Source organism: Podarcis raffonei, chromosome 1 (genome assembly GCF_027172205.1).
Source record: "Podarcis raffonei isolate rPodRaf1 chromosome 1, rPodRaf1.pri, whole genome shotgun sequence".
In the NCBI taxonomy this organism is placed as follows: domain Eukaryota; kingdom Metazoa; phylum Chordata; class Lepidosauria; order Squamata; family Lacertidae; genus Podarcis; species Podarcis raffonei.
This window is the reverse complement of record NC_070602.1, coordinates 11,137,920-11,163,793: the sequence shown is the minus strand read 5'-3', so window position 1 is coordinate 11,163,793 and position 25,874 is coordinate 11,137,920. Positions and strand designations below refer to the sequence as shown.

The following is a 25,874-nucleotide window of genomic DNA, read 5'->3' as shown; positions in this document are numbered from 1 at the left end:
AAACACTTTCATAATAGCTTGTAAAGCATAAGACGCAGTACAATATACATGAAATGCCATCAGAGCAACACTTAAAAATAAATCCAAATATATAACCAAGTCATAAAACCACTCTGAATTCAATTTCCTACTTCAGGCATTTTTTAAAAGGGAAAAAGTTCTCATAAGAAGTCTGCTCTCATAAACAGCTTTTTTTATTAGTTTCCTGGAAGGCGACACTGAAATAGTCAGGGGGCGAGCCTTAAAGTGATTTCTGAAGGCTGGGTGGCATTACCAAGACGATCCTAGCCCCTCTTGCCAACAGATGACATCATCATCATCATTATTATTATTATTATTACTACTACTACTACTACTACTACTACTACTACAATTGACTTATTGCTGGTATTTGTAAGTTGCACTGGGATTTTTTGGGGTGAAAAGCAAGATAAAAATGCTTTAAATAAACAAACCCCACCATTACTCCAAGGAGCTCAAGTCCTCACAACAACCCTGTGAGGAAGATTAGACTGAGGAGTAATGACTGGCCCAAAGTCACCCAATGAGCTTCAAGGCAGAATGGGAATCTGAAACCTGGTCTCCTAGGTCCTACTGCTTTGATTTATGCTCAAAACCCAACGGATGAGCAACATACCTGAATAAGAAGAGGAGCACTATAGCCTCTTAGGCCAGACCTAAACAGGATCCTGACATTCTGGCCAGGTGCAGTTCCTGAGCAGTCTTCAAAGATGCCCACACAGACGGTGCATGACAGCAATCTAATCCAGAAGTTAACAAGGGACAAAAGTCGGAGGCAAAGTCTTCATGGTAGGAACAAAGGAAGTTACCATCTATTGAATCAGACTGTTGGTCAACCAGGCTCAGTATCACCTACAATGATCAGCAGCATCTCCCCAGGTCCTTCTCAGTCCTACTGGGAAAGATTGGGGATTTTTGCGTGCACAACAGGGGCTCTACCACTGAGCTACTGCACCTCTTCTAGGGGAGGTTGCAAATGGATAAAGACAGCTGTTACCTGCCTATTAAACAGCAGTTCTAGGTCAAGAACCCAAAAGAACTTTCCATTCTAAGGGCAGTGAGATCTCATATACAACAAGTCACCCACTGACTCCCGACTCCACAAGCTTTTTAAATTAATTAGACTGGAAGCATAACTTCTACTCTTCCAGTTTCAATGAACATCTGAAGTCACCTTTGAGTTTGTACCGGTTGCAAAAATTTTCCCTTGCAATCAGTCTCAACCAAATCCTAGAAACCCCAAAGCACTGGGCATGTTTTGATTAGCATATGCTGCTAACTCAGATGAAAGATTTCTTCAGTCAAAAGAGCAGGTCTTGCTGTGTGGCACTCGAGCCTATCACCATTCAAAAGAGCATATGTTTTTATGTGCAGTCAACAGATTGTTAAGCAACAAAATTGTTTTCTTCTGCCGGTGTTTGGGTCAAAATTATATAAATTGGAGACAATTCATAGCAAAGAATTCAGATACTGGAAATTGTATATGGAGCATCGGGAGGGGGGCTGAAGGGAGGCTCCAACTTTATCAAGCCGGCTGCAGCGAGATTTTCACATCTCATTAACAGCATAATGAAGGCTCAATCACAGATACAATAGTCTATAAAGACTGCCAGATTTATGAGCTGTACACAGAAGGTTCGACTTGAAGGGTTTGCTCTGACCGAGATTTATCATCGCCCACTTAAAGAGACCTTTTCAGCATGATACGGTACATGGAATATACATTAAGAGCAGACTGCAAAAGCAATTTGCACGTTTCCAGGGGCTTTCATTAGGGCAACTACATGCCTAAGAGGCCACATATTAAAGAATTTTGACAAGTGGTACTAAGAAGTATAAAATGGAATCCATGCCTCAATAAGAGTGAAGAAGGGAGTAGGGGGGGATCAGGGACATTGCTGCACGATTTACCTCGAAGCAAACGGCAAAACGAAAGCAGTTTTTAAGCAAACAACTGCACATGTTCCAGTAAACAGATGGAAGCACAATAATGATCTGAGCCTTCTTACCATGTTCCTTAGAGAAAACATACTGCGTGAGACAAAAATGACTGCACACTGCTACTACCATTTACCATTTATTTGGCATTGCTTGAGATCTAAATCTTGTGGATTCCTGAAGGTCACGAAGTGAATCAGAGGTGAGGATTAAAGGCAGGTGTAAAAAGCTGGCGGAAGCTTGAAATAATGCAAAGTGAGCAGTGGAATAGATGGTCAGAGGAAGAGAAAAAGAACAGATACTGTATTGGCTCTGAAAACTGAACCGAGAAGCAGCTTTGTAATCACATTCCATTCTTCATTTAGCAAGAAGTACTTTCTGTATCTGAAGGCTGCTACTGTACCAATATACGGTAGTTGGTCATATTACAGACATCCTGTTTTCAGGATTACAGCATCCTGTTTTCCACAGTGACCAACCACATGCTTCCAGGAAGCCTATAGAAGACATTTTGAAGCAAGGTTTGATCCTTGTGAAACAGAACATTTCTCCCCTCTCCTCCCCCCTTAAATATATTCTGGGGTTCTCCCAACCCTCTGGAGCAGCACAGGGCACACATGGGGGAAGAAGAGGAGGGAAATCTCATTGCACTAGTGCTAATCGTTGCACCAGTGCAACTATTTAGTTGAATATCACCCAATAGTATCTTGGTGCCACTATACAAGGCTGGGTGAGCCTCTGTATAAGTGAGCCTCTGTATAATGCAGAATTTGTCAGACTTGGATCCCCAGACCCAGATGCTGTTGGACTCTAATTCTCATCAGCCTCAGCCAGTTTAGCCAGTGCTTAGGAATGACGGAAGTTGTAGGCCAACAACATCTAGGGGCTCAAGGTTGAAGAAGGCTGGCATAATGACTTGTTGACAATCCCTGGGAGAGGATGGTTAAAACCGGGATAAATTTAATGACATATAGAACACATCACATGAGCAGAAACTGATCCCAAGACAATATGAGATCCTACAAACATTCCAAGAGCATTCACACCAATAGCCACGAATCTTGAGAGTACAAAAGGATATATATGAAAGTCAAGGTGAAACACACAAAAATATTAAGGAAAATACAAGGCAAATCTCTTCAGTCTAGAGGCTTAAAAATTCACAGGGAAGGAAGGAAAATGAATGGTTTACGTATTAGCATATGTTGTCCATATAATATTCATTATACGGACAACATATGTCGGTATGTAAGCCAATAGTTCCAAATATACTTCCAAGAAAAGTTAAAACATAATACTGGCAGTAAAACTGCACAATGAAAAGATAGCCCATGGCATGATCACCTTATTACAAAGCTAATGAAGGCACAGCATCACCTAAATGTGCTTTTCTCCACGTGTCACCTGAGAGTTCTCTCACTCTGTTTTGAAGCTCTCAGCCCCTATGGCCACTAGGCTGATGCAGGAAACACTGACAAAAGCCTCCACCAATCCCCATCACAGAGAAGCAAGCTCCAATTTGGTACAAAAGTGAAATTCCAGTGAACAACGAGAGCCTCTTGTGCTTCGCAACTCAATTCATATGTCTAACTCAGGTCATACTTACTGTGGTCTCGATCCTTAGTCAATATGCATTCTTTTATAGATTCTGTTATTCCAAGACTGGCGGCTGTAGGGAGAGGGCCAAGCAGGGATTCCAGGGCAGGTGGCCTCAGAGGAGACTCTTTTTCCTTTGACCTGTCTTTATCCAGAAGTTCACTGTAAAAGTCCTTGTTTAAATGATTCGCAGCTGCTTCCAGTTCTTCGTCTTCTCCCTCCTCTTCTCCAAATATACTCGAGGCATTGTCTTCCATGCAGTCTTTAAAGGGACAGGATCAAATAATTTCATCAAAAATGTTAAAACAGATTTGTGCTGTATGCTGCTGACAGGCTTCTTTAGACTCCTAAGAATCTCTCACAATCACTATTTCTTTCTAGCGTGAGTTCATTACTCGTCCTTGTCAAAAAACAAACATCAGAGCCACACTCCCCTCCGCTCAGTGAATGCATATGGAAGGTGTGAACAGAGCTGGAAACATGCCCTCTAAAGATGTGGTGGTTGGTGCAGAGGCTGCTTTGTGAGCAAATCCAATGCCATTGTGAATTAATTCAATATTTTGCAGTTTTAACTGTGGCGTTTCAGTAACGAAGCAACATTGTAAAGGGGGGAATTGATAAAATTTTGTTGAAGCCATCAAAATGAGACAAAGCATCTGCCCAGCACCCCTCCATCATTCCTAGGTCCAGCTCCAGCTATGAGCACCTGTCCAGCAACAGACTTTGCTGAGACCACCAGAGGATCAGTTTCCCCAATTAGTGGCTGACAAGCCTGCTCACAGTGCTTCAAAGTTGGGCTACTGGCACAAGAGAGATTGCCTTCGCAGCTTCCAGCCTTCAGAAATCCCACTCCTTAAGAATTGGAAGACCACAATCTCTTGATTAAAAGCTCCCTCACACAGATGCCAATGTAACCAATGAAATTATCTGAACAATGAAATGTAAAGCTAGAGATGCATTATTCCGCAGTCTTCAATTTTGTTTTATTTTTAAATCAATGTGTCCAACACAGATGGGCATCATCATATATTTTACTACTTTCCTGTATGTCCGTGTTTAATGCATTTCTGGTGGCTGGGAGCTCGCAAAAGGTTGGGAAGGGAAATGAAGCTATTTATATCCCATACTGTAATGGTTATATGGGGTTGCTCGTGCGTAAGTTGCCGCCACTCCTGGCTAGGTTGCCTGGTTAAACCTTTTCCTGGCTGGACAGCCCTTCACTTCGTGGCTGTTTCAGTCGCTAGCAGAATCCGTCAGTGGGCATTTCTTGAACTTCTTCCAGCAAAGAAGTTCTTTGACGCCAAGTCTACGCCTACTTTCCCTGCGCGGAAGTCTTCTGCGCAGGGTGGGTGTGGGTAGCGGAGGACCTGTGCTCTCCCCGCTGGTCTCCGGCGAAGAGTCCTGGAGCCCCCTCTCCGATTCCCCCATCCGCCCCCCTTTATCCCTGGGGTTACGCTGATTTCCTTCCCCAGTCGATGAGTTCCCTCTCTCCCTGCTGGGCCCTTCTCCGGCATCGCTTGGGAGCCGATGTCAGTTCCCTGACACATACGTACTTACAAAGTTCTGCAGTTGAGTAGACATATCATCTGGGAAGACATTCACCAATACCAATGCCTGCTCTCTTCCCTGGAAGCTATTTGATTTCTCTACCAATAATTTTTAAAAGTCAATGCAAAACTCTCAATTCATCTAGTTAGGGCTAACAACACTGAAAGAGGTAACACAAATTCCCCAACTCTGTTAGAAAATCCAACTCTTCCTGCGTCATTCCTAGCTTACAAATGAAATACTTCATTTTTCTCTATATTCCATAGAATCATAGAATCATAGAATCATAGAATCATAGAGTTGGAAGAGACCACAAGGGCCATCGAGTCCAACCCCCTGCCAAGCAGGAAACACCATCAGAGCACTCCTGACATATGGTTGTCAAGCCTCTGCTTAAAGACCTCCAAAGAAGGAGACTCCACCACACTCCTTGGCAGCAAATTCCACTGTCGAACAGCTCTTACTGTCAGGAAGTTCTTCCTAATGTTTAGGTGGAATCTTCTTTCTTGTAGTTTGTATCCATTGCTCCGTGTCCGCTTCTCTGGAGCAGCAGAAAACAACCTTTCTCCCTCCTCTATGTGACATCCTTTTATATATTTGAACATGGCTATCATATCACCCCTTAACCTCCTCTTCTCCAGGCTAAACATGCCCAGCTCCCAAATATTCCAAATTGATGCACTTATATACCCAAATTCAAAACTATGGTAAAATCATTCTCACATTTAACATACTCCTGATTAAGGGATTTTAAACAGACTTACCGTCTTTACTGAAATTTGCATAAACTCCTTTTGCTTTTGGTCTGCTATTTTCTAACTCAATCTCTATTTCATCTTGGTAGCTTGATATTTCACCTGCGGTACATACAAATAATTGTCACCAGTGCACAAACACAATGTGACAGAAATAAGACAATTGAATGAAATGTAGCCCCTACCTTCTAACTCTTCAAGCTTTTTATACAGCTCCTTCTCAAGCTGGAAAAAGAAGAGAGGAAGACAAATGAGCAACAGAACCAAACTGTATGTTAGGAAGATTTACAAGCACCAATAACTATATCCTGTAAAAGATATATTCTTCAGCAGGCCTGACAACGTTCAAAATCAACAGTTGTGCATGAGCTAAACAGGTATGGATTGCATCTAGGGTTTACAATGCACAAGAGAGCCCTATGATCTAGGACACAACAAAAGAAAAGGACTGGAAACTAGATTTAAAATACTGCTTGAAACTCTCCACTAGATTCATGCCTCAATCCAATAATCAAAGAAAAACTCACAAAAGGTATTTGTTAGATTCTTTGGTTTACTTTATTCGCTCTGAAGCTTGCAACCAAAAGCAAATGCAACAAAACCCCACTGGGTATTACAAAGTTTAGCGGTATACCTGACATTCATAAATGCTGGGGTGCTAGGTTTCTCAAAATAAGCCCTTTGACCGGGGGGGGGGGGAGCTGAAATCCAGAATTAAGTACACAGATTTGATGACAGGATAGGTGGACATTCTGAATTCACAGCAGGGTAAGATGGGCTCATAATCAATCTAGAAAGCAATTTAGGAGACAGAGAAAGTTAGTTGCCCAAGGTCATCCACCCATTTTCATGGCTGAGTGAGGATTTGAATCTGGCCACTTCACTGTCTCGTTAATGATTTGCATGTAATTTTCAAAAGGTTCAAGTCATAATCTTTAGATACAGAAAGATGAACCAGCTCTTAAAAATTATAGGGGGCTCCATCTCTAAGCGGCAAAGAACATGCCTTACATGCAGATTCTCTAATACAGTCATGCCTCCGGTTACAGACGCTTCAGGTTGCATTTTTTGGGGGTTACGGACCACCGAAACCCAGAAGTTCCGAAACGGGTTACTTCCGGGTTTTGGCAGTCGCGCATGCGCAGAAGCGCTAAATCGCGCTTTGCGCGTGCACAGAAGCGCTGAATCGCAACCCACGCATGCGCAGACGCACCGCTGCGGGTTGCCGACGCTGCAGGTTGCGAATGTGCATCCCACACGGATCACATTTGCAACCCAAGCGTCCACTGTACATCATTCACTTTACAGTGGTACCTCGGGTTACAGACGCTTCAGGTTACAGACTCTGCTAACCCAGAAATAGTGCCTCGGGTTAAGAACTTTGCTTCAGGATGAGAACAGAAATTGTGCGGCGGCAGCGGGAGACCCCATTAGTCAAAGTGGTGCTTCAGATTAAGAACAGTTTCTGGTTAAGAACGGACCTCCAGAACGAATTAAGTTCTTAACCCGAGGTACCACTGTATTTGTAATAATGACCCATGATTAAACAAATGAGTACTTCACTTATACCCAAATGCTGAAAGGAAGGGACCTAGACAGTTTGGTGGGCCATATCTGCCATATCCACTTCATATGGCCACCTGCACACATTGGCTCAATGGTGGGGCACATACGTTGCATGCAGAAGATCCCAGGTTCAGTTCCTACCATGTTCAATGAACCTGACGATGTAGCAGGAGATGGGCAAGTCCTCAGTCTAAGACCTTAGAGAGCTGCTGCCAGTGACAGCATACAACATTGGGCTAGATGGACAAATACTCTGACCTAGTTCAAGGCAACTTCTGACAAGTTGTAGATTGGTTACAACTGCCCAGGAAAGAGGTCTGTCTGGTGCTTCCTAAGCATCAGATAATTAAAATAAACATCATCATCAAAAATAAGAGAGTGCAGAGAGTACTCATTTTGCACAGTAAAGGCATAATGGCTCTCATGTACCAACAGGGAAACTGCAATGGATTAGCCCTGCATTTTACTGTCTGTGGCTGCTATAAATGTCACAGGGAGAGGGACACTAACTACATTTATAGCCATCACAAACTGGCTATTTCTCAAAAGGCCACATTCAATGCATGGCATTTATAGGGCTTTATATTTAATGGGATACTCAATTTTGTCTCTACAATCTGAGTATGCAGATTTTCCCACTGCTGACTCAAGTGTACGCACAAACATGCACAAGGTGCCTGATTGCTATTGAATAGGAAACTTCTCTCCTCATAAACAAGAACCTCTCTTGCCCGGACTGAGCAGTGTTAAGGCAGTCGATTTCATTGGGTGACAACATCTAGTACTCTGAAAGTGAACAATCCCTCCCTGTCTAATTACCCCACACAATTTGGTAATTTTATAAACCTCTATTAGCACCCCACCCCACTTAAATCCACTGTTTTCTCAACTAAAATCTGTAACATCCTTATTCATTCCTTGTAAGAAAGATGCTCTGGCCTGCTCATCATTTGAGTAGCTGTGTTCTGTATCTTCTTCTTGTACCAGCAGTCAAAAGCTGTCTTCGCATGGTGAGCAAGAGGTTGTCCCAGGGTGGTGGGTGCAGCAATGACTGTACTTTCTCTCACTTCGTTTTATGCCGGTGGCAATTTTGTATTATGCCACACCCTCGTGGCAGCCACTTTGTGACTGGCACCCAGGGCACTCTTTCAAAATCTGAAATGTGTTCGCTGGGACAAAAAGGTTAGCAACCCCTATTCTAAGCCACCGTCTTATAGGGTGCAGACTAGTTTAACACCCAGCCCAGCATTGTTTGCTCAGGCTGGCTGTTTGGGGTCTCACAAAGAGATCTTTCCCATCACCCAGTGACATAGCGTGGGGGGTGCAGGGGGGGCCGGCCGCACCGGGCACAACATCTGGGGGTTAGAGTTAGGGGGCGCAAATCCACAGGTTAGGGGGCGCAAATCCACGGGTTAGGGGGTGCAAATTACTTGCCTTGCCCCGGGTGCTGACAACCCACGCTACGCCACTGCCATCACCTGCTGTCTGATCTTCATAAAAGGAACGCTGACAACTGACACAGAGACCTTCTGTGTGCCAGTGTTCTACCATGGAGCTATGGCCATTGCTTTATACACATAGGTGGAAATATCTCTTCTGGCATCATGTTGCCACCCAGTTTGGATAGATACTTTGGGATCATTCCCAACTACCTCCATGACAGAATGAGTCAGCATCCAAATGTGTAAGTACCTTCAGAATAATAATAATAATAATAATAATAATAATAATAATAATAATAATAAACGGCTAAGGGAGCTGGGCATGTTTAGCCTGGAGAAGAGGAGGTTAAGGGGTGATATGATAGCCATGTTCAAATATATAAAAGGGTGTCACATAGAGGAGGGAGAAAGGTTGTTTTCTGCTGCTCCAGAGAAGCGGACACGGAGCAATGGATCCAAACTACAAGAAAGAAGATTCCACCTAAACATTAGGAAGAACTTCCTGACAGTAAGAGCTGTTCGACAGTGGAATTTGCTGCCAAGGAGTGTGGTGGAGTCTCCTTCTTTGGAGGTCTTTAAGCAGAGGCTTGACAACCATATGTCAGGAGTGCTCTGATGGTGTTTCCTGCTTGGCAGGGGGTTGGACTCGATGGCCCTTGTGGTCTCTTCCAACTCTATGATTCTATCATTCTATGATTCTAATAATAATAATAATAATAATTTATTTATACCCAGCCCATCTGGCTGGGCTTCCCCAGCCACTCTGGGCAGCTTCCAACAGAATATTAAAATATAATAGTCCGCCAAACATTAAAAGCTTCCCTAAACACAGGGCTGCCTTCAGATGTCTTCTAAAAGTTTGGTAGTTGTTTTTCTCTTTGACATCTGGTGGGAGGACATTCCACAGGGCAGGTTCCACTACCAAGAAGGCCCTCTGCCTGGTTTCCTGTAACTTGGCTTCTCGCAGTGAGGGAACCGCCAGAAGGCCCTCGGCGCTGGACCTCAGTGTCCGGGCAGAACGATGGGGGTGGAGATGCTCCTTCAGGTACAGTGGTACCTCTGGTTATGTACTTAATTCGTTCCAGAGGTCCATTCTTAACCTGAACCTGTTCTTAACCTGAAGCACCACTTTAGCTAACGGGGCCTCCCGCTGCTGCCACGCCGCCACCATGTGATTTCTGTTCTCATCCTGAAGCAAAGCTCTTAACCCAAGGTAGTATTTCTGGGTTAGCGGAGTCTGTAACCTGAAGCGTATGTAACCCGAGGTACCACCGTATACTGGACCAAGGCCGTTTAGGGCTTTAAAGGTCAGTACCAACACTTTGAATTGTGCTCGGAAACGTACTGGGAGCCAATGTAGGTCTTTCAAGACCGGTGTTATGTGGTCTCGCGGCCGCTTCCAGTCAACAGTCTAGTTGCCACATTCTGGGTTAGTTGTAGTTTCAGAAGGCTATGTTAAGTTTCAGCAAAGATCTGGTGGGGATAAAAACTTTTTGAAAATGTCTCTAGAAAACCTTTTGGAGAAAGAGGATTTAAAGACAACACTGAGGAGGAGGAGGAGGAGGAGGAGGAGGAGGAGGAGGAGGAGGAGGAGGAGGAGTGTGTGTTTTCCCCCACAGTGATAATAATTTATATGCAAAATTAGTGATAGATATTTCAGGACAATCAGCTCAGGAGCAGATTCTAGTGACACTCTGCATGTCTTGGCAAGCAACATTTTGGAGCAATTCCAATGCAATTTAATCATAATTAATAGCAGTGCTTATTTTAAAATGGACCAGTTGAAACACAGAATTCTATGTAACGTTGTATTCCTCCCCCAACCCTGGGCATCTCCAGTGGGAGCAGAACCTGAAACGGGGCTTTTTTGGTGGGGGGGAGCCAATTAACAAGCAAATACCTTTCCAGCTGTGGCCTTGGTTAATTGGGGTGGAGGAATGAGAGTGGCATACAGAAGAGAAGGAATGTACAGGCAACAAAATAAGCTTAGCTGTATCATGTGAAAGATTTTAAATCTTGTAAGTCAGAATAAATTTGTCGCTGCACTGGGTGGTGAGCTGATGGGGAGAGCTTGGGCACAGCAGGTAACCTGCCAGGAATTATGTTGAAAGCAACTGTGACGGCTCTGCAAAGGGAGCGAACGCTCGTGCCCAGCGGAATTTCCCAAGCAAAGGCGGGCACTGAACTCAAAACGCTGATGCAGGGCTGGCACATATTCACTTCTTCAACTATCTTCTCTCTGAGCGTTCCCTGGCTACAGCTCAGTCCTCTCTCGCCTCTGCCAAAAAGCTCCACAGCCAAAACCGTTCACCACTCCTTGCTGCTCAGATCACACGCCTCCCTCCTTTCTCGATCCCTCCCACGTCCAGTGCATCCTTTAAAAATCTCTGAGAACTTGACCCATCTTTCGGCTCTCACTTCCCCCCAAACCCCTTGCCTGTGACCTTCATTCTTCAAACTTTGCTGCTCCTCGGCTGCCCAAACACAAGACTGGGCAAGGCTTGCTCTCAAATGGCTCCACCCACTCACCCCTTCTAGGCATAAGAACCTAAGCGCTCTGATCAGTCAGCCCAGCGGCCCATCTGGTCCAGCAATGCGCTCTCACAGTGGCCAACCAGATGCCTACAGCAAGCCCATAAGCAGGATGTAGGCTCTATAGCACTTTCCCACTTGTAATCCTCAGCGATACCAGAGCATACTGGCTTCATACTGGACAGTGTGGTGTAGTGGTTAAGAGCGGTAGATTCGTAATCTGGGGAACCGGGTTCACGTCTCCGCTCCTCCCCATGCAGCTGCTGGGTGACCTTGGGCCAGTCACACTTCTCTGAAGTCTCTCAGCCCCACTCACCTCACAGAGTGTTTGTTGTGGGGGAGGAAGGGAAAGGAGAATGTTAGCCGCTTTGCGACTCCTTTGGATAGTGATAAAGCGGGATATCAAATCCAAACTCTTTTTCAATGCAGGAGGTAACAGCCTTCATGACAAGCAATCATAAATAGCCAAATCCTCCATTGCAGAATGCCTACTCCACAATGCCATTTCATTCTTCCTTACAGCCCCTCCTCAAAAACCCCACTTTTTCTATGAAGCCAGTGGCATTTCCCTTTGCCAGCATTCCTCCCCCTTTTCTTTGCATCTTCCCTTTCTTTCTTTCTTTCTTTCTTTCTTTCTTTCTTTCAAAAAAGACTTCCAATTCCCTAGGGTATGGATTTTTCTCGTTTTCACATGTGAAGAAAGACACCCTACACATTGATGGTTCTAAATAAATAATGGGTAATATCATAATGAAGTGAAGAGCTGTTAGAAATTGAGCTATCAGTGCACTGGGGAAGGGTCTTTTTTAAATAATTTTATCAATATGAAAAGCATATCACCACCACCCAGGTCATTCAGCAGCTTTCCAGAATGTGTGTTAGACTGTGTAATGAATGCCTCTTTGGCAGTTGTTGAAAGGGCTGTGTGTGTGTCCAGTAGCAGACTTGACTCATTTTTCTCTTGGCACACTTGGGCCTGTCAAATATTAGCCCGTCCCTGCCAAAGCCCACAGCTAATACAGATAAAATAAAAAAGTACTGAGTAGCTCAGCTGAGTCTGCCTTTTTGGACATGTTGGTGGGTATATTTCTGGGCCAAACTCAAAAAAATCCAAGGAAATAAAACATCCAAGGCTGTTTCCTAGGAATCTGAATTTTCAGCCTGGACTTGCATGCCCAAGTCCTCATCACCAGTTTCAGACATCTGAAATGTACATCTGGCAGCATCAGTCACCAGAATGAGAACTTGTTCAGAGGGCAATGGGCAGGCAGGGTGGATTTCAGCATGCCTGCAATTCTCACCAGATAAATTGAGGTGAATGGGTGTGTAATGGTTATAGGGGTTGCTCGTGCGTAAGTTGCCGCCACTCCTGGCTAGGTTGCCTGGTTAAACCTTTTCTGTCTGGACAGCCCTTCACTTCGTGGCTGTTTCAGTCACTAGCAGAATCCGTCAGTGGGCGTTTCTTGAACTTCTTCCAGCAAAGAAGTTCTTTGACGCCAAGTCTACGCCTACTTTCCCTGCGCGGAAGTCTTCTGCGCAGGGTGGGTGTGGGTAGCGGAGGACCCGTGCTCTCCCCGCTGGTCTCCAGCGAGGAGTCCTGGAGCCCCCTCGCCGATTCCCCCATCTGCCCCCTTTATCCCTGGTGTTACGTTGATTTCCTTCCCCAGCCGATGAGTTGCCTCTCTCCCTGCTGGGCCCTTCTCCAGCATCGCTTGGGAGCCTTGCCTCCGCCTCTCACTCCGATGTCAGTTCCCTGACAGGGGGAGTTTAAATAATATCTGAAATGAAGCCATCCCCAGGCACTTCAGTGGCCTCAACCTTGCAATTGGCAGGCATGTCCAAAGTCCATTTCGAGGGCCTAATCCCGCCCCTGTGGCAGTTTATTTCCTGGGGTAAAATCCTAAAAATCCTTTAAAAAGTCAACTTTGGTTGGCCCTTTGGTCAGCCCTCACGGCCCTTCACCTCATCAAATCTGGCCCTCTTTGAAAAAAGTTTGGACACCACTGGAAGGTTAAGTAAAACCTCTTTCCGAGTGAGTAGCTCAGAGGACCAACTGCTTGGAGGATTAACCACTGCTCTATGTCATTTTAAAATGAGTGGTTGGAATAGTGCATTTGTTTGCAGGATGGTAACTTTCAAGTTCTCTATCAGCAACAAGTATAGTTCATGTAATATGAGGGTACCAGTGGAAACAGAAGACAAATTGTGCTACAAATGAATTGAAGGCTACACAAGCCAACATGGCATTGCCCAGAATAGATTCAACCTACAGTGTTTGTACTTAACAATAGATCAGTATTCTGCTAGGAGCAAAAGACAATATAGAATAACAAGCTGGGCCTGCAACAAAATGCCGCAGTGTAGAATGATCCTGAGGGTCAGATTTAAGGTGCTGGTTTTGACCTTTAAAGCCCTTCACGGCCTAGGACCCTCGTACCTACAGGACCGCCTCTCCTGGTATGCCCCACGGAGGACCTTAAGGTCCATATATAGCAACACCCTAGAGGTCCCGGGCCCTAAGGAAGTTAGATTAGCCTCAACCAGAGCCAGGGCCTTCTCAACTCTGGCTCCAGCCTGGTGGAATGCTCTGCCTCATGAGACCAGGGCCCTGCGGGATCTGATTTCTTTCCGCAGGGTCTGTAAGACAGAGTTGTTCCGCCTGGCCTTTGGCTTGGAGCCAATTTGATTCCCTCCCCCTCTTTCTTTTTCCTTTCTCCTCCTGTGAAGAGGCTGCATCCTAATGTTTTAATGTTGTATTTTAATCTTTTTTTAAAATTGTATTTTAATCAACTTGTTTTTATTATTGGTTGTTAGCTGCCCTGAGCCCAGTCTTGGCTGGGGAGGGCGGGGTATAAATAAAAATTATTTATTATTATTATTATTATTATTATTATTATTATTATTATTACTGCTCCAGTCAATCTTATCTTCACCAATATTCAATCCATTTCCTCCCCACATCCAGCTTTCTGTCCCCCACCCTAACAGTCAGCATTCCATGTCCCCTGGGTACACCATCCTCACTGGTCTGTTCAGGGAAGTTCTCCCCTTACTCCCCTTTTTATACTTTTGCAAGCCTTGGCATTATTTTGTGCCTGTCGATACCTCCTCCCTTGTGTGCAAATGGTACCACTTTGGCTATAGAAGGACCATCACTCACCTCTGAAATTTGGAAATGGGGGGGGGTGACAATACAATGTGGAAAACACCATTTATCACACCCACCCCACCCGCATTATTTCCTGTCATCCCTACCCAAAAGAAGCAAGCGTTAAAATCAACAACAGCTCCATATCAACAAAAGATCAATGGCTGTACAAAAACTTCATAGAGTTCATAGGATTAGCAAGTATGACAGCCAAAATAAGGGACTGGGGTGAAAGGGAAACAAGGGGCAAGTGGGAATATCTTGGAGAATACTTAAAAAGAGGTGACGTTAGAATCCATTTTCAAGTGGGAACAATTTTCTGAGCAGCAGCAATAGAAACTAAGGAAAAGATGGGAGTAAAGAATGGCGGAGAAACTAATTGAGATGCAGCATAATGAAGGTTTTCTCTAGAGGGTTAGTTTGGGAAGTCTGAATGAAATGCTGTAAGATGAAAAAATGTAAAACGATGCAGAAGGTATACTGTAAAATGTGTGAATAACAAATAAATAAATCAACAAAATCAACACTAGCTCAAGCTGGCACCAACCAATGAAATTTCACACGTATCAGTTGGCAATGCTTTGCTCTGCGCTGAAAGTAAAATCTGAAAGGGCTTAGGGCAGGGTCTTCTTTGTGCTGGTGCTTTGGAAAGTTCACACATTTAGATGAATGATGAAACATATATTAATTTTTTTTTTTCATGACACATGGATGGGTCTAAGTAGATCCTGATCCTGATTGTTTTTGAGAATTATTTTTACACACCAGGTTTTGATGACGTGTTGGAGCTGACCTCACTATTATATGATCTTGCTGGTATTATGTGCACTTTCATGTGGTTCTTTTTTCATCGCTTTTGGCTTCCAGATGGAGGAATAAAGCAGGATAGAATTCTATAGACACTGCCTTTCCGGCCACAAAAGCAAGGAAGAACTATGCGTACAAAAGAATTCACCTGCTGAATCTTTATCTTTCGTTGACCAGCTGTAAATGAAGGAGGGTCACATTCCTCTTCCAAATCAATTGTCATGAACTCATCTATTGTTAGCTGACTTGCAGGTGTGTCTTCAAACTCTGTAAGTCTAAAAGCACATGGGAAAAGGTTAACACAGGATTTCTCTCCGTGAATTTCACAGCAGACCAACAGAAAAAGATGTAAAAGATGTTCCCCAATTCAAAACAAAACTAAGTAAAGAGCTCAGCCAAAACAATTTCAAATAACCCGTCTTTAATGACCAACAAGCAAGGCCTATAATCCCTTTTTCCAACATAAAATGCCCATTGAAAGGCAATTCCAGAGGGACAGTCATATTAATCTGCTGCAGCGAAAATAAGAACAATGTGGCACCTTTAGACTAACAATTAAGTAGGGCAAGAGCTTTAATCAGATGTATGAAGTGTTATCGTGAGTTGCAGGAACATATACGCCCATGGATAGCGGGGTTATAAACAGTGAAGTAACAAGGAAATTCTTGCATTTAATTTCCTTTATAATCAATCTTTATAATTATCATTAACTTGACTAATTTATAAACTGCTGCACAGCCTGAAGCTATCAGAGCACTGTATAACAAAATATGAGATTAAATACAAAAAATGCAAGCTCTAAAAACAACAAAACCATTTGTACAAATTCTTATAATTATTTTTAAAATTTCTACAGATATACATTCCATAAATGACTGGGTCAGACCTCAGAGAAAGCCTTCTTCCACAAAAATAGAAGACGCTACTACATCATTAACAGTAGTCAAATTAAAATGCAGGAACAAGCTTTACGTTCATCTCAAAAAAAATGTAATAAATCAATATTGTTTAAGTATTCATGATAGCCCCCATATTGCAATCAAGTTTAAGTCATCCAGCCCTGTACTGACAGCAAGGCCTACAGAGTCAAAAGTAGAGGTCCCTTCCAAGCCTGTAACCTGAGATCCTTTAACTTGAGATATTTGGGAATGAATGTGCAATGTTATGTTACACATGCAAAGCTCGGGCAGTGACATTTTGGGTGTTGTGGTTTTTTTTTAGCACACACACAAACACAAAATTGTGGGGGAAATTTATCCAATACTTTCAAATCAATAGAGTACAAGAAATTATCAGCCCTGGCCTGGGAATAACCATACTGCTTTTAGAAGCATTTCTCCCCCCTCTCCTCACTTCAAGTGTGATGAACACTACGTACTTAATAACACTTTGCATTCTTATAGCACATTTTAAGTGTTCAAAGCACTTCATATACTCTTGCAGTAATCTTGTGAGGCAGGCCAGTATTATCAGCCCCATATTGCTGCTGGCAGGAAGCTGGAGCTGAAAGGACAATCACTTTGCAACCACTACTTGATGAGCTCCAGGCGAATGTGAAGCTTGAAGCAGGGATTTCCTGGCTTCTGCTCTTAGCACCTGCATTGCAAGCACTCCTCAGACTGGGGGGAAACAGCAACCGTACGCCACAAAACGGCAAAAGCTATACCTAGTGGATGAACCATCCATCTCTCATGCCACGAGGACCTATCCTGCAGGAATTCAAGTACCAACTGTTCTCCAAGAAGGCATTACATACCATCACAAGCTTCACTTTGAATCTTCAGGTGAGGTTTTTCAATGTAATCGGCCCCTTTTTCCACTTCCTGAAAAGTTACAGTCTTTACAAGTTACAGAACTGGATATCCAAGATAATTCTGTACCTCTGGATTGGGACCAACCAAGAAAGAAAATGATCTGAGCTTGTTTTTTTGGTGGTAGTGGGGGAAGCAGTGATCGAGACACCTGTTGCCAGCAAGAGATGGGATAGCTGGTTTATTTCACCAAGCAGTTTCTCTGTTTTATTTTCTTCATTCTGCACACACATGCATAGTGCATACAGAAGAGCAGGTAGCAGTCTGGAAGCAGGCGTGAATAGGGACAGCACTGAACCCCACCCCCAACTGAAACTGGATGCGACACCTGGCTCTTGTTCCTACTGTGACCTAAGAGGGTGGGGAGGGTCCTGGGGGCTGCCCTTTTAACTCTCACGGCGGCCTTGCCACATGAAATAAAAGAACAGGTGGCAAAAAGGAGCCACCCTAGCTGACTGGCTTAGTGGTTGGCTGACACCAGATAGCAGTTCAGCTCTAGCCTAAGTTGAATTATATCCAACTCTCTTATCTTCTGCTATACCAGGCTTCTTCAACCTCGGCCTTCCAGATGTTTTGAGACTACAATTCACATCATCCCTGACCACTGGTCCTGCTGGCTAGGGATCATGGGAGTTGTAGGCCAAAAACATCTGGAGGGCCAAGGTTGAGGAAGCCTGTACTATACACACACAGTGCTTTTTGTGATGGCATCACAGGTGCAGAATTTCATCACATTTGTTGTTGCTGCTGCCGCCCATGGCAGTCGTTTTGTGCTGGCACCCACAGCACTGGTATTATCATTATTAAATCACCTTCCTCACCAAAGTGACTTACAATGTAGACCCAAAAGCCAATGACAATGAACATAACCAATACAAAACTTTTAAAAAAACCAACAACCCACAACCCACATCTATACAAAAAAAAATCTGCAGGTCTTGGAGATCCTGCCCCACCAAAAGAGACCACAAGTAATTGAAGCCCTTCAAATTAAAGGTCAAAACCTCAGGTAAAACAGAAACGATTTGCCTTTTATCAAGATATGAGTATCAGCGCCTCGTTTTTCACCAATAAAAAGAGAGCACTGTCTGAATCCACATCCATGAACCCCTATCTCCAACACAACACCCTCAAAAGTGGCCAGCAAAAAGTAAAGCAGCATAGGGTCTCCTGCAGATGAAAAAGGGAGGTATGAGGATAGAAACAGGCTGGTTGCTTTGAGACAGGTAACAGATTTGACCCTTATCGAGCTGGCAGGTTGGTATGAGATAACGCTCTACAGGCTAAGACCAGGTTATGATGCTACCAAAGCATGCTCTTCAACTGTGACCCTGGATTGCTGGCCCCCAATGACAGAAATGCGACAAGGCAAGGCAATGTGTGTCTGTTCAGAGCCGAAGCAGAAATGTGCTGTACCTCCCAGGAGTTCTTGTAATACTATGCAGGTATCCTCACATCACGACATCTACATACCAGTCCCTGACCCATCACAATGATTAGCATATTGCTAGTCAAGAAACCAGGTTTTGGCCACATGTACAGGGGGGAAACCTAAGAACGGCTTGGACTCAAGCCAAGGGTGCTGTAAAGATTTGAACTTAAGACAAGTGCTTTCTAATTCCGGCAAAAGCAGCAATGATTCTGTCAGAGTTAGACAAACATAACTTGTAATCCTCTTACAAGTGTCACAGACTATGTCAAAGAAATCTTCGGGGACCCAAAATTTTTCTAGCTCATCTATGGATCAATGATAGTCTAAGGGCAAAAGGAAGAAACAGCAAACCATTTTGGGTTGTTTTTGTACTGACTTTGTAGCTGCAACTCTCAAGCGACAGCAATGCTGACAACTGCTTAAGCGAGTGTGAAAATGAAAGTACTGAAGTCTACCAGCAAATTCTTAGTGTCTTTGTTGTAAATAGTTTGCTGAAATGTTAGACTCGCTTGGAGGAAAATCCTGTGGGGAAAATGGCACTTTCTCTATGGAAGGAAAACAGAGGTTGATCAGTGAAGTTACTGGAAGAAATATCAGAAAGATACTCAGATTGGATCTTTGCCTAATGTGCGAGCAAGCTGCTTGTCATTCAACCAATGATAGCGCTTTGAAATTATGCTAGTATGTATTTCAGGCCTCTACTTAATTTAGCAAAGCAATTCTTGGTGCCTCTCCAATGAAATTTGTATCCAGATACCAAAAAAAGCCATGCACTTCCATTCATAACAAACATTCTTTTCCTTTTGGTAAGATCCCAAATTCCTCTTCTCAGCCATCTGCTTAACAGCTGATTCAAGATCCGTCTTGACTGACACATATCCGCTAACCACTGACATTGCATGTTCCCCACCCTACCCCAAGTGCTTAATATAACCTCGCTTCATCTTGCTCTCTTTCATTGTTAAAAAAGTTTAATACAATGCCCATGAAAAGCATCAGAACCTGACCTATCACAAAGCCAAAAAAAACCCCAAAAAACCCCAGAATATCACTTCTTCCACTCCTAAAAATAACCCATGCTAGAGTCTGCTGTGTACATGAACTTGTTCACCCCTACAAAGTGAAGCCGAAGGAAATGTCATTCAGTATAAGAATCCTAGAATCCTTGAATTGTAGAGTTGGAAGGGAGACCAAGGGTCATTTAGTCCAACCCCCTGCAATGCTGGAATCTCAATTAAAGCACAATTAAAGCAATTAAAGCTCAATTAAAGATGGCCATCGAGCCTCTGTTTAAAAACCTCCAAGGAAGGAGAGTCCACAAGCTCCCAAGGGAGACCCTTCCACTGTTAAACAGCTCTTACTTTCAAACAGTTCTTCCTGGTGCTTAGTCAGAATCTCCTTTCTTGCAACTTGGAGACATTGGTTTGAGTCCTACCCTCCAGAACAGGAGAAAACAAGCAAAAGAATTACGCATTCTCCAAAAACTGTCAATACAGGTTACAAGTATGCACAGTTCCAGTGCATATGATTTTATAAAGCTCCGACACTTGGATGCAGTTGATGGAAGGCAGAAACTAATGACCAAGAAGATTCTGGAAGATAGGACCATTGTTCCATATAACACAGTATTGCACAATATCAGGTAGGCAATGGAGTGCCCTTCAGATGAACTGCGGTTCCCCCCCACAGCTGATCATTGACTATGTTGGTTGGTGCTCATGGGAGATGGGAGTCCAACATGAACTCCTTGTCTATACTGATGGAAGACAGCTCTACCAGACTTCTTTCCTTGTCCTACCCGGAGATGCCAGGGACTGGACTTGGGAGCTTTTGCGTGCAAATTATGGGCTCTGCCACTGAACTGCAGTCCTCCCCAGATACAATGAACTGAGAAAAAGAGGGACAGGGAGAGGAAGGGGCAAGAAATCTACTCCCAACCTCACCCTGAGAAAAACCTCAGGTGAAAAAGCAATGTCTATCACAAGAAGCAGTGTGTGTGTGTGTGTGTGTGTGTGTGTGTGTGTGTGTGTGTTTTTAAACAGTTATGTGAAACAAGTACTTATTAATTCAGCCAACTTCTACCTAATGACATTTCAAGAATCTAAGTGCTTGAAGGAAAAATCTTGGGCTCAGGAAGACTTACTCAAAAAGGTTTGTTTTGAATATGCCTCTGCGATAAATGCAATATAATGTGGGGTTATTTGAGAAACATCAATCATGTTTTATGGATTTGTGATAAATACAGTTGTAATTATAGCTCCCTGAAAATAATTCAGCTGTCACGTTTACCTTGTCAAAGTAAATAACACTGTCAATTTAGTTGATATGCATGACCTGAGTAAACATTTCAAAGCACGAATTTTGCAGTTACGCTCCTTCATTTTAAACAACTGCTCAAATGAATGTGCTTCCACTACAATTCAGCACATTTGCTATCACTCAAATAAAATGAAGGCTGCGCGCCAATAATCCATCCAAATGATTTGGAAACCGTGCAAAATATCTGCTCCGCAGTGCCACGCACTTTTAAATGGGCTTAAATCGGTATGTTGATCAACTAAAGATCAATCAGTCAGAATTGTGGCTTTCAAATGATGTTCCTATGAAGCCAGGATTTGCCCTGAAACTTATCAAGTGGATTAGAAAGCAAAATTAATTAGAGATATGCCATTTGATGCTATAAAGCAGCGGGATGGCGAACTAGATCTGGGCCAAGTTTGACACGCATACAGGACCAGCCACCTGTCAATCACAACAGTGTCAAGTAGGGCTGGGTGACATCTGGTTTTCAACATCACAATATACCACCAGCTAAACATTGTGATATACTGATATAATCACAATATCATAATAAAGATGGAAGTATATAGAGGCATTAGCTAGCTTCACAGTTTTTCCCACATTGTGATTTTGGCACAGCACACACACGCACACATAATTCACGATATATTGCCAGGTCAAAGACTATTAGCTTACCGGTAATACATCCAATATATTAAACTGTATTTTCAAGTCATTTTTCAGACTTAAGTATTCTAGCATTTATTGAAAGCATAAGCAATAGAAAAATTCAGTGAGATAATTCTGCAGGTATTTGCTTTTTAAGGGAGGATGACAAGCTCCATACCACTCAACTGTACAGACAGTACTACTGTACAGACAATGGGTTTAGAATTCCTATTTAATGCAAATGATTAAAAAGTGTATAATGTGTTTTTGCAACATGAACTCGACAAAACACAAACACTTTTTAAAACAGAAAGCTTTTTTTTTACAAACTTTTTTTAAAAATGCTGTGCCAATTAAACATATGGGATTACATGGAAAATTTCCATCATACAACACCTTTGTCATTCAGACCCATCAATGAAATATTATTTAATACAGTTGACTCATTTGTGCTTGCTACTGTATGGTTCACTTCAACCTCTGAAGCATTTCAAATGCTGGGCTTTAAAGAGATTTCTTTTATCGGCAGCAAGCTACAGGGAGAATCACCTTCCATCCTATGAGCTGCAAATGCATCCCATGGGTTTTACTTAAAACAAGTCCACAGCATCTGAGCCTAAGCCCTAATAATTTTTGTTGCCAGCATATTAAATGAAATGCTTGCAAGGCAGTGGAATCCTTGCCTTAACATCTCTGTAGAAATGACTAATTTTAGAACAGTTTTTCCAATCCCAAAATCCCTTGAACATATCATATAGGAGGTTTCAGAGTTCACAGTACAGAAAGGCAACCTCCTTAACTTCAATGAAGGGGGAAGCTGCGTGCCAAGGAAATAAAAAAGGAGCTGCTCTTTTTGTGTAAATGAATGGGGAAGTCTACATGCACAATAATTCTACATGTTCATCCTTGAAGACATTGGTAATGGGTGGAAGCAGCCGAGTTCCCACGTTTTGTCTTCACTGTCCTATAGCTTTGGCAGCCCGCTTGAGCTGAAGGTCTTACTAAGTACGAAGGTGAGGAAATTGTTTGGCACAAGTTTGGGGCGAATGCAAATTCAACAAGCCTTGTGTTCTGTAGAGTTCTCCAATGCAAGACAACTTCAAATGAGTTACTCTCTAAGGGAAAACTCAAAGTGGGTATGTTGTAAGGTACAACAACAGACCTTGAACCTGGAATTTCATAACCATGGGAGATGGTCAAGTGAGTTGTCCGTCTAGGTGAGCAACACTGGCACCAGTAACTGGCGAGTAACAGGAAACCTCTGAGTTGGCTATGCCTCATAGAATCATAGAGTTGGAGAGCTGGAAGGGACCACAATGGTCATCTGTTCCAACCCCCTGCAATAAATAAAGGATACCAAGCCTTCTGACCTTGCCTAGCCTACAGAGCAGTACCTTCTCCCTGCTAAGACCTCTTCAAATCTAGGCTCCAGGACCAGCAACTGACCTGGATTCAAGAATAGACCTTCCCAGCCTATATCTGGGTACAGCCACTCATCACAGCCCAAGCTAGGCCCTGGTGCTCACCACCATTCATATTCCTATCAGTGGAAAGTTCTGTGTGAAACTGCTACTCTTGCACAGGGTCAGGATTGTGCAGGCAAAGAATGTCTTTCTAGAAGTGTAAAATAGTCCTGTCCTCATGGTAAACACATTGCGCTGCATCTTACGTAAAATGCGAAGACCCCCACAAACTTGACCTACCTTTTTCTTAGTGTTGATTCGCCAACTTTAACCACTCTGATGACTTCTTTCACAGTGCGCCGAAAATCATGCATTCTTGCCGCAACTAGAAGAGCTAGAGCATAAACAGGGAAAGGGCTACATCAAAAGGCAGTTCAATGCGGGGGAAAGCAAGGGAATACAGTGAGTCATGCAAGTACCATCTGAAATTCTAATTCTCATATTAATTTTAAAATATTGATGTTTAGCTCTGGGCTTGAATACAGAGTGATTAAATTGGAATTTTATAAAACTTACTTTGCATGCAGTAAAATCAAGCCAGCTGCAGAAAAAGTTCTGTAAATGCAACACAGAGCTTTTTTCTTTTTCTTTTGGACACACCATATATATATACACACACATACACACACACACGCACATATACCCTTGCAAACTCACATGCACACACAGACACTGCAAGGCAAAGGGCAAAGAGCTCCAGCATTGATGCAAAGTTCACATTCCTCACCCCAACGATCATGATCAGACATGGCTGAAGCAAAATGCTGTAGCATTGCAGAAGCTAAGTGACTATGCAGATTAGGGGGTGGAGCTAGAAGGCTTGATTCTCAATGGCAAGGATCACCCGGGGATGGAAAGCAGGTTTAGTCCATTCATCCCAACCCCAACAGGGTTCCCAAGTGCACCCATTTACATATATTTAGATGAATGTTATTTATGTTCTGCATTTGTCCCTCATCTACATAATCAGTGAAACTGTCTCAACCTTAAAAAAGATTATAAAAGATGACAAAAAATGCTTGACCTATAGTTGTGTAATGCCACGGTCAAGATTACAAGAATAAATCTGTCCAGGACAAACAGGTGCAGAACCCTGGCTTAAATAAAATGGGATTGCCTTTTGATTCAGCTGTAAGATGTCTGCGATCTGTGGGCAAATTCCCTTCCACTGCAATCTGTACCAGGGCTTGAGTTATCTGTGGTTCAATTGAAAGCACAACAGAAGCTTTTAAAGTATAGAAAGGAGTGGACAGGGGGACAATTTTCTCCTTAATTCTAGAACCTGAAGAGTCACCCAGCAAAATTCACTAAAAGCAGAGACCAAACAAAAAACAAAAACAAAAAATGCCACTTTTTCAAACAACGTTTATTCACAGGGCTGTCACCCACATCAATAAATCCTAGTCAATAAAATATGTACAAGTTTGCATGTGAATAAACAATAATTCTGATGAAAAGGGCACTGCTAACACATAATGGGCACTATGTAGCAATAGTTAGATTCAGAGTAGACCTATCGAATGGGACGTGAGTGGCGCTGTGGGTTAAACCACAGAGCCTAGGACTTGCCGATCAGCAGGTCGGCGGTTCAAATCCCGGTGATGGGGTGAGCTCCCGTTGCTCGGTCCCTGCTCCTGCCAACCTAGCAGTTTGAAAGCACGTCAAAGTGCAAGTAGATAAATAGGGACTGCTCCAGCGGGAGGGTAAACGGCGTTTCCGTGCACTGCTCTGGTTTGCCAGAAGTGGCTTAGTCGTGCTGGCCACATGACCCGGAAGTAGTCTGCGGACAAACGCCGGCTCCCTCGGCCTATAGAGTGAGATGAGCTCGCAACCCCAGAGTCGGTCACGACTGGACCTAATGCTCAGGGGTCCCTTTACCTTTTTTAGACCTATCGAAATCGATAGAATTAAGTAACTTGCCCATTTATTTTACTCAGTGCAAGCAGTCTTGCTCTACATAATGGGACTTTCTCCCCTCTCCTCCTGCCCCCCACCTACCCCCAATCTATTCTGTGTTTCCCTAACCCTCTGGAGTAGATATAGGAATAGTGCAGCGCACACATGGGGGCGGGGGGGGAAGAGGGCATAAAAGTCTCATTGTACAAATGCAAGTCTTTCTACTCATGCATTGTCATATAGAATACTGCGCTGAGAGTGACTAATGTCTGATACCACCCTGTACCTACACTTCACAGTAGTCATAGTCTTGAAGAGAGTATTTTAAGGGAGAATTGGGCATTTCCCTTCAACGTCACCTGTCACCCCCAAGTCTTTTTAAAGCACTTATCTTTTATAGAGTTGGTTTTGTTTTAATCTTTGAAAAACTGATTAATTGGTTAAATTTTGCAGTATTACTTCGCTGACTAGTGCAATCAAATGCCATCGTGTTCACTGCCCTGCTTCAGAGTTTTCCAAAGGAATCTGGCTGGCCACTGTTAAAAGAAAATTGGACAAGATTGATCATAGTCTGATCCAGGAGGCCCTTTCTTCTGCTCTTACATAATCACCTAATTCCATGTGCTACAAAAACCACTAGCACGATGCTCTTCAGGGAGCTTATTGTCTCTGCTCGAGGAATACTAATGTGCGGATTACTCCACTAGAAACTCATGCTGCGTTGCGAGGGGTTCTGTTAGGCCAGCGGAGGGTGGACTTTAGCCTTGCTTTCTTTGGCAAAACCTCAAGCCCCCACCAACCGCAGCCAGATGCAAAATAGTGGCATGGGGACACATTGTTTAAATCAGGGGTGGACAACCCGTGGCCCGCAGGGATCATTTAAACGGCCCCTGAACAGAGCTGCCCCCTCAGCGAGTCCCCGCGAGCTGCACTAAACAGCGCAGCGTGGAGCAGGGACTCGCTTCCGCGG

The 25,874-nt window shown here is 43.5% G+C and overlaps 1 protein-coding gene across 4 annotated transcripts in view; it reads right to left on the bottom strand.

The window, feature by feature from the left end:
- Positions 1 to 25,874, bottom strand: part of BRF1 (BRF1 RNA polymerase III transcription initiation factor subunit) — a 199,327-nt gene that overhangs the window by 83,449 nt on the left and 90,004 nt on the right. For all 4 annotated transcript variants that reach the window (XM_053407962.1, XM_053407882.1, XM_053408053.1 and 1 more), the window contains 5 exons: positions 23,249 to 23,342; positions 15,502 to 15,628; positions 6,044 to 6,083; positions 5,868 to 5,960; positions 3,566 to 3,817 (listed from right to left, as the gene is read on the bottom strand). In XM_053407962.1, coding sequence (XP_053263937.1) covers positions 3,566 to 3,817; positions 5,868 to 5,960; positions 6,044 to 6,083; positions 15,502 to 15,628; positions 23,249 to 23,342 — 606 coding nt within the window. The remainder of the gene's footprint in view (positions 1 to 3,565; positions 3,818 to 5,867; positions 5,961 to 6,043; positions 6,084 to 15,501; positions 15,629 to 23,248; positions 23,343 to 25,874) is intronic.